The 10,000-nt window shown below is 42.8% G+C and overlaps 1 protein-coding gene across 6 annotated transcripts in view; it reads right to left on the bottom strand.

Moving 5' to 3' along the window:
* The window catches only part of LOC133539096 (gastrula zinc finger protein XlCGF57.1-like), a 55,481-nt gene that overhangs the window by 8,172 nt on the left and 37,309 nt on the right, over positions 1-10,000 (bottom strand). For 3 of the 6 annotated variants that reach the window (XM_061881156.1, XM_061881160.1, XM_061881157.1), the window contains one exon: positions 4,505-4,723. The exons of 1 other annotated variant lie outside the window; for it this stretch is intronic. In XM_061881156.1, the coding sequence (XP_061737140.1) occupies positions 4,505-4,723 (219 nt within the window). The remainder of the gene's footprint in view (positions 1-4,504; positions 4,724-10,000) is intronic. 2 more of the 6 variants (XM_061881159.1, XM_061881161.1) reach the window with 1 other exon arrangement.

Here is a 10,000-nt window from a genome sequence, read left to right as displayed (position 1 = left end):
ACGCGAACCTGGGCAGGCGGCAGTGGCATCCGCAGACCACCAGGGCGAGCTGTCGGCCAAGACGAAGAAGGACGAATGCATCCCCGAAGAAGAAGCCGAGAAAGCCGGCCCTGAGACCGCCCACTTGGGACGCGGACCTGGGCAGGCGGCAGTGGCATCCGCAGACCACCAGGGCGAGCTGTCGGCCAAGACGAAGAAGGACGAATGCACCCCCGAAGAAGAAGCCGAGAAAGCCGGCCCTGAGACCGCCCACTTGGGACGCGGACCTGGGCAGGCGGCAGTGGCATCCGCAGACCACCAGGGCGAGCTGTTGGCCAAGACGAAGAAGGACGAATGCATCCCCGAAGAAGAAGCCGAGAAAGCCGGCCCTGAGACCGCCCACTTGGGACGCGGACCTGGGCAGGCGGCAGTTGCATCCGCAGACCACCAGGACGAGCTGTCGGCCAAGACGAAGAAGGACGAATGCATCCCCGAAGAAGAAGCCGAGAAAGCCGGCCCTGAGACCGCCCACTTGGGACGCGGACCTGGGCAGGCGGCAGTGGCATCCGCAGACCACCAGGGCGAGCTGTCGGCCAAGACGAAGAAGGACGAATGCATCCCCGAAGAAGAAGCCGAGAAAGCCGGCCCTGAGACCGCCCACTTGGGACGCGGACCTGGGCAGGCGGCAGTGGCATCCGCAGACCACCAGGGCGAGCTGTCGCCCAAGACGAAGAAGGACGAATGCACCCCCGAAGAAGAAGCCGAGAAAGCCGGCCCTGAGACCGCCCACTTGGGACGCGGACCTGGGCAGGCGGCAGTGGCATCCGCAGACCACCAGGGCGAGCTGTCGGCCAGGACGAAGAAGGACGAATGCACCCCCGAAGAAGAAGCCGAGAAAGCCGGCCCTGAGACCGCCCACTTGGGACGCGGACCTGGGCAGGCGGCAGTGGCATCCGCAGACCACCAGGGCGAGCTGTCGGCCAGGACGAAGAAGGACGAATGCACCCCCGAAGAAGAAACCGAGAAAGCCGGCCCTGAGACCGCCCACTTGGGACGCGGACCTGGGCAGGCGGCAGTGGCAGCCGCAGACCACCAGGGCGAGCTGTCGGCCAAGACGAAGAAGGACGAATGCATCCCCGAAGAAGAAGCCGAGAAAGCCGGCCCTGAGACCGCCCACTTGGGACGCGGACCTGGGCAGGCGGCAGTGGCATCCGCAGACCACCAGGGCGAGCTGTCGGCCAAGACGAAGAAGGACGAATGCACCCCCGAAGAAGAAGACGAGGAAGACGACGCCGGTGGAGACGGGGCGAAGATCCTCCACCTCGAAGGCGGGGTTGAAGCCAAAGCTTATATTTGCCTTGGCACTAAGAGGGATGTATTTATTCAATCAAAATACTGAAATTCCACGACATAGGGAATTTGCAAACAGCTACAATTCTACACAATGCAAACTATATCCTGCTGGCCAAGATTATACAACAATTCCTCTCAAAAGTTAAGTTAAAGTTAAAGTAGCAATGATTGTCACACACACACTAGGTGTGGTGAAATGTGTCCTCTGCTTTTGACCCATCCCCTTGATCACCCCTTGGGAGGTGAGAGGAGCAGTGGGCAGCAGAGGTGCGGCGCCCGGGAATCATTTTTGGTGATTTAACCCCCAATTCCAAGCCTTGATGCTGAGTGCCAAGCAGGGAGGTAATGGCTCCCATTTTTATAGTCTTTGCTATGACTCGGCCAGGGTTTGAACTCACAACCTACCCATCTCAGGGCGGACACTCTAACCACTAGCCAACCGAGTAGGTAAAAAAAAAAGAGGAGAAATATAATCTTAGAGAAAAATGTAATTTAAAACATTTGTATGCACCTACAACACTTCAGACCTTCAGTATATCAGGATGTGGAATTAAATGATGGAATGGATGAAGCAAAGCAATCAAAGAATGTACTAATATGATCCACTTCAAGAAACTCTTCAAACTTCAAGTGTTTACAAAGTAGGAAGAAGAAGAACCCTGATGAACATTTGAATTTATTTCATCGATCCATTCATTTTCTAGATGCTCTTACTCATCTCACCATATGAAATGTAACTCACTTCAACCAAATATCATTTATTTATTTTTATTGTGATTACTTATGGAGTATATCTTCAATAAATTGAGAACAGGAAGTGAACAAGAGTTTTAGCAACTGTTATGTAAAAGAAAAGGGGTAGGATTAAATAAGCTCTGCTTCTTCCTACTCCTTTTCCAACATGTTGAAAAGACAAACTGCAAATTGTGATGAATCATGTTGTATGTGTGATGTATCATGTTGTATGCATGCATGTGTGATGTATCATGTTGTATGCATGCATGTGTGATGTATCATGTTGTATGCATGCATGTGTGATGCATCATGTTGTATGCATGCATGTGTGATGTATCGTGTTGTATGCATGCATGTGTGATGTATCATGTTGTATGCATGCATGTGTGATGCATCATGTTGTATGCATGCATGTGTGATGTATCGTGTTGTATGCATGCATGTGTGATGTATCGTGTTGTATGCATGCATGTGTGATGTATCATGTTGTATGCATGCATGTGTGATGTATCATGTTGTATGCATGCATGTGTGATGTATCATGTTGTATGCATGCATGTGTGATGTATCATGTTGTATGCATGCATGTGTGATGTATCATGTTGTATGCATGCATGTGTGATGTATCGTGTTGTATGCATGCATGTGTGATGCATCATGTTGTATGCATGCATGTGTGATGTATCATGTTGTATGCATGCATGTGTGATGTATCATGTTGTATGCATGCATGTGTGATGTATCATGTTGTATGCATGCATGTGTGATGTATCATGTTGTATGCATGCATGTGTGATGTATCATGTTGTATGCTTGCATGTTCCAAATAAATTCAAACTCAACTCAACTAATACTTGGTTGATATTCAAGCCACAAAATACAAATGCAGTATTGTTGGCCTTTTTTGGATGGTTAGAGAGGACCTCCCATTGGCGCCATTGCAAGTGGACTTTTATTTACATTTATGAGTTAGAATTAGGGCCGGGCGATATATGGAATATACTCCATATATTGTGGGTTTGTCTCTGTGCGATGTAGAAAATGACTATATCGTTAGTATCGGAGTATATGTTCTCACGCAGTTGCTTTTAGCTGAGGGCATTACACTACATCCTCTTCTCACTCTTTCTTGTCTCTCCTTCTCAAAGAGACATAAAACGAGCGCACCTTCTTACATACCTCACATACTGTCGCGCGTGCAACGTCATACGCCCTCGCAGAACAGACAGGTAGCGGCATGGTAACATTACCTACGATGCTAGCGGACCGGTGCGAGTGGTAATAAGAGAGAAAGAATGTGCTAATCTGGTAACAAATGAAGAAATAATTAATTCCCAAGAAAAACGGCACAAGGTCCATCGTCTGGCGGTGGTTTGGCTTCAAGCAGGAAGATGTTGAACAGACAACCGTAATATGTCAAGTATGCGGCAAAAGCATTGCTACAAAAAGTAGCAGCACTGCTAATGTGTAGCATCATTTGAAAAGTCACCCGCTAGAGAATGAGGAATGCTTGAAGCTCTGCATGTCAACATCTAAGGTTGGTGCCACACCCACAAAATGCCCAAGCAACCATTTCCACATCAACATCATATGAAAAAAATAGTCAACAACAGAAGGAGAAAACGCCCGCAGGAACCTACCACATAGTGAAGGACATACACTATTTGATTTCTTATTTTGCAGCACATTTTTATTTGACAGTTATTGAAATATTTTGTGTGACATCATGCACAAAAGTGCACTTTATTTGTTTTAAACTATTGCAGTGGCGTTCTGTACAAAAATTGCACTTTAATGTACTGTTGTTTTGATATGTCATCTTAGTGACATCATGCACAAAAGTGCACTCATAGCTTGTTTTAAAATGTCGCTGACAATCTTGCACTTTCTGTTTGGAAATGACATGAATGTTTGTGCCACTGTGCCAATAACTGTTTCATAAATACACTTTTGTTCAATTGACTTAGTTGTTATTTCCCTCTGCATGAAAGTTTAAAAGTAGCATATATGAATGCAGTATGAAGAAGAATGTTTGAATGTAGACACATAGAATCATCATACTGCTGTCATTATATGCATCAAGTGTTCACTCAAGGCTAAGGCAACATCTCCACATATATATGGTGTATCGTGACATGGCCTGAAAATATTGAGATATTAATAAAAGGCCATATACCCCAGCCCTAGTTAGAATGTGATTTTTATTTTTTTTTTATTTATGCACCATCATGTCTTTTATAATGATTGTGAACTATAGAAAAATCCCCCCAAAAAGTGCAGTTCCCCTTTGAATACAAATGATTATATTTAAGACTTGAAGTGTATGAGCATGCAGTGATGAAGCCTACTTGGATGAGAGGACAAAGGCCTTGTAAGAGAAAGTGAAGAGTCCAGTTGTGATGGATTGAATGCCCTGAGAATAAAATGATGTGCTTACTTGGACTGTGATGAAGCTGTGAGGACTCAGCTGCTTTGTCTTCATGCTCTTCAGTCTTCACAGAGACAACAGTCAGTGGAAACTTGCTGACATCAGCCTCCTCCTGCCCTAGAAGACACTCTCCCTCCTGACTAATCCACACTTCCTCCTCTTCCTCTTTAATGTGGGGGGGCTGTGGAGTCTCCTCTTCCTTTTTCATGTGGGGGGGCTGCTGGACGTCTGTTTGGTAAATAGGTCAATAAGATAAAGAGAGAATAGAAATAGTTTTGTACTGACACTGTACACACAATGACATTATTAGTCTTCTTCCGTGTGTTGTGTTAAAAGTGTGTAGCAAAACAACCAATAAAAAAACTGGAAATACCTCCCTTTTTCCTAAAATTAATTCAAAAGTGGTACAGTGAGTACAAAAACAGACTTGGAAATGTGATGGGTGGCAATTTAAAACCTTTTTAGAAGTACGAGACAGCATTGATTGAGGCATTCTTAACTTTACACTCACTGATGTCCATCCATCCATTTTCTAGGTGTGTAAATATTTTATTTTGTATATGGTCTATGACATCTACAATTTAGCTGTTAAATTAACCCCGATCTTGTAATGACATAGTCATTACCATAACTTCAATATCGTGGAAAAAAAAAAATCTTAGTTCCAAAATCAATTAAAAAACATTCATGGTATGTTTTTGTCATCATGCAAAGTACTTTTTTTGTGGTCATTTTGTTGGCTGGGCCAAAAGGAACTTTTACCAAAAACATGTTTTACAATGTGGTGTTTTATTGAGTATCTCCGTCAACAATTCCTCTTTAGGAATTGGAGACCATCTAGGACCCGCTGAAGGAAAGTCAGTCACCTTTGTGTTCTTTTAATAAATCAAGTGTTGACTACTTTGGTTATTGATCATAAATGTTTACTTTCACTTATTGATGCATGTAAGTCGGAATCAGGAAGTAAAATTATAACTAATTAGATTTGATTCCAGTATAAAATGTATTTAGTGAGTGTGTGAGTTTTGTGTAAACATGATACAGGTTTACATCTTCTTGGGGACTGGAACACAGATATGTCCTGAAAGGATGCACCCATTTTTAAAACCTTCACTAAGCTGTGCCACCAACATTGTCTCACTTAGTTCATTAAGCAAACTACCAGGGTGAGTGAGTCCTTTTAAACCTTCATAGACCTCCTTGTTACTTCTGACCAGTCTAAGATCACCACAAGTGGAACTACTGTATGCGGCTTAAGTGATCATTCCATCATTTTCTGTACCTATAAAGAATATAGAACCGAGGCTGACGGCCACAAAACAAGCAAAGCTAGAATCCTCAAGACCTAGACTAGCAAGGCTTTCAATGACAAACTGGCACATTAAAGGGGAACATTATCACCAAACCTATGTAAGCGTCAATATATACCTTGATGTTGCAGAAAAAAGAACATGTATTCTTTTAACCGATTTCCGAACTCTAAATGAGTGAATTTTGGCAAATTAAACGCCTTTCTGTTTATCGGTCTTTTAGCGATGACGTCAGAACGTGACGTCACCGAGGTAATACAGTCGCCATATTCATTTTCACATTACAAACACCGGGTTTCAGCTTTGTTATTTTCCGTTTTTTCAACTATTTTTTGGAACCTTGGAGACATCATGCCTGGTGTTGTCGGAGGGTGTAACAACACTAACAGGGAGGGATTCAAGTTGCACCACTGGCAAGAAATCTGCCGCCAGACCCCCATTGAATGTGCCAGAGTGTCTTCACATTTGACCGGCGATGCTAAGACAGACATGGCACAGAGATGTATGGATAACCTGCAGATGCATTTGCAACGATTAAGTCAACGAAATCACAAAGGTGAGTTTTGTTGATGTTGTTGACTTATGTCCTAATCAGACATATTTGGTCACGGCATGACTGCCAGCTAATCGATGCTACCATGCTATACTAATCGATGCTAACATGCTATTTACGCTAGCTCTATGTACATTTGAAACTAGATACCCACATTTAATGCGAAACAAACACTTACCAATCGACGGATTTAAGTTGCTCCAGTGTCACAAGATGCGAAAGCCCTGATCGTTTGGTCTGCACATTTTACCGGCGATGCTAATAAGGCAGCCATGCTAAGGGCCACTTCATTAGGTACACCCACGCTATGGCCGAATAGCGTCAATTGCTATTCGCTCAATAGCTTCAATTTCTTCTTCAATTTCATTTTCGCCATCTGCCTCCATGCTCCGACCATCTGTTTCAATACATGCGTAATCTGTTGAATCGCTTAAGCCGCTGAAATCCGAGTCTGAATCCGAGCTAATGTTGCTATATCTTGCTGGGGTAACCGCCATGTTGCTTGTTTTGGCAGCACTGTATGACGTCACAGGGAAATGGATAGTGGTTTCGAAGATAGCGAAAATAAGGCACTTTAAAGCTTTATTTAGGGATTTTCCGGGACCGGTAAAATTTAGAAAAAAACTTCAAAAAATACAACAAGCCACTGGGAACTGATTTTTATTGTTTTTAACCCTTTTGAAATTGTGATAATGTTCCCCTTTAAGACTCGCCCCGGTACTTGCAAGTACACAGGTCTTTGGGTCAATTCCTAACTAGGGTTAGGTATCGAATACAGAGTATCTAACCTTCCGATTCTCCCGGAATCGTTCAAAAGTTTAAATTTCGATTCCTAGTTTCAATACCCAGTCCGCCGACCGGAAAAAAAGAATAAGTCCGCCGACCCGGAAGAAGAAGCTGCTGAACACCAACGAAGAAGCGCCCATCGCCGGAAGTGTTAGCGTAGCCGAGCCTATGTAGCCGAGCGAGTCAGTCAAGCATGGATAGCGGGCGTCGGCGGTCGAAAGTATGGCTTTATTTTACAAAAAAAAATTTAATTTCGGCGAAGTGTAAGACCGTGCAGCAGGACTGTTTGGTGCTTAGGAGGGTGCACGTCGAACATGATGAAGCACCTCCGAGTTCATGAGTACAAATAAATGCGTGTCCCGTCTTGGACAGGAGACACTATCTGTCCAGAACACTCACACATCCTGCCTGAGAAGGCGGATATGCTCATTTTCCTAAACAAGAACTGTCTCTGATTTTATACTGTACCTGCTGCTAATCAGGACTGGCTTTTGCAAGTTGTTTCTTATTGTTTATTTGCTTTTTTGCAGCAGGTTAGCCCATCAGTGGGAGCACGGTAACATGTTTAAGTACCTGCAGCATCATACACTTGTGTGTGTAAATGTGTTTTCATGAGGTTTCCTGCAGCATCATACACTTGTGTGTGTAAATGTGTTTTCATGAGGTTTTCAAAAACAAAGCTCTGTTGATGAAAGTGTACCCCTGTGAAAATGTATTCATAATTTATAATATTTATATTCAAGTTCATAGATTTGATATTTATATTCTAGTTGAAAACAGCCCTGTGAGGAATTTATAGTAAAGTTCATAAAAAGTTAATAAATGATAAATAAATAAATGGGTTGTACTTGTATAGCGCTTTTCTACCTTCAAGGTACTCAAAGCGCTTTGACACTACTTCCACATTTACCCATTCACACACACATTCACACACTGATGGAGGGAGCTGCCATGCAAAGCGCCAACCAGGACCCATCAGGAGCAAGGGTGAAGTGTCTTGCTCAGGACACAACGGACGTGACGAAGTTGGTACTAGGTGGGAATTGAACCAGGGACCCTCGGGTTGTGCACGGCCACTCTCCCACTGCGCCACGCCGTCCCTCAATAGAATTAAAATTGATGGAGAATGTCAGACTATTTCATTCAAAAAGACTGTAGGTTAGCAAGCTCATTTAAAATATCCTAAACTTTTCATTTACCCTACCTTTTTTTTATTTATTTTTAAAAAAAGAAAGAATCGGAATCGAGAATCGTCAGGAATCGGAATCTAAACAAAGAATCGGAATCGTTCGAATTCAAACGATACCCAACCCTATTCCTAACCTCAGAAAAGTAGATAAGTTCACAGTCAAAGTGGGTGACAATATCATAACAAACACAAATGAGATGACCTGTCCTGGCTGCATCGTAGAGACTAATATCTCCAATGAAAAAATGACTACTCAGGTAGTCAAAGAATCAACCGACAAAATCTGTCCTAACCAGTGTTGTCCCGATACCAATATTTTGGTACCGGGACCTATACCAAAATGCATTTCAACACTTTTCAATAATTTTCTAAATAAAGGAGACCACAAGTAAGAGCATTATTTGCTTTATTTTTACAACAAATCTTGTGGTACATTAAACATATGTTTCTAATAGCAAGTTTGTCCTTAAATAAAATGTTGAACATACTAGACAACTTGTCTTTTAGTAGTAAGTAAGCAAACAAAGGCTCCCAATTAAGTCTGCTGACATATGCAGTAACATATTGTGTCATTTATATTCTATTATTTTGTTAAAATTATTAAGGACAAGTGGTAGAAAATAGATGATTAATCTACTTGTTCATTTACTGTCAACATCTGCTTATTTTCTGTTTTAACATGTTCTATCTACACTTCTGTTCAAACGTAATAATCATTTATTCTTCTCTTCTTTGATACTTGACATTAGTTTTGGATGATATCACACATTTAGGTATGGATCATGTCGATACCAAGTAGTTACAGGATCATACATTGGTCGTATTCAAAGTCCTCATGTGTCCAGGGACATATTTCCTGAGTTTATAAACATAATTTTTTTTAAATGAAAGAAAATGTTGCGATGCCAAAAAATATTGATGTAATCATAGAAGTACTACTTTTTAGAGGCGATATAGTACCGAACACGATTCATTAGAATCGTGGTCCTATACTAATACCAGTATACCGTACAACCCTGGTTCTTACATAGTAGGATCGCCTCGCTGGTGGGTACAAATACACTTAAGACTAACACAAGCACTCATTTAACCCCACTTTGACTACAGAGTTTATGTGTGGTACCGTGACGCCTTAAAAGCCCTGAAAAACTAACTCCAGACAGCCCAAAATAAAACAATCGGACTTCTACTTAACCGTCCATCTCGGGCTCACATTTCCGCCAAACGTTTCCTTAAAGTGGGGAGGCTCTTGGTGGCCGACAGAGTACAAGTTTTTGCAGCTGGTCTGGTGCACAAGATACACCGTTCCACTAAAATACCCATGTACCTGTCTAGATACTTCAAAATATATTCACCATCAGGGTTTTGTTGTTAAGGCGGCCGCCTAAACAAGAAAGAGCCACCGCCTAAACTAACGTCTTAACAAGATCTCCAGCCACACGTGCGCATTTAAAAGAACTATTACTGTCCCCAAGCAAACGCATACACTGAGTGTCATTCGCATGCCAACATACTGGGGGCGCTGTAGCCTAGGACTTAAGACCATTTTAGCCAATCACAAACATCCAAAACGTCCTTTCCGGAGGGGGCATATAGCAAAAATGGCGGGTCACGGCAAGAAAGAATGATATATGTGGACTGACAGTGAAGTAGAGCAACTTTTAAGC

The sequence above is a fragment of the Nerophis ophidion genome, linkage group LG20 (assembly GCF_033978795.1).
Source record: "Nerophis ophidion isolate RoL-2023_Sa linkage group LG20, RoL_Noph_v1.0, whole genome shotgun sequence".
NCBI classification, from domain to species: domain Eukaryota; kingdom Metazoa; phylum Chordata; class Actinopteri; order Syngnathiformes; family Syngnathidae; genus Nerophis; species Nerophis ophidion.
The sequence above is the reverse complement of the archived record's forward strand: the minus strand, read 5'-3'. Positions and strand labels throughout refer to the sequence as shown.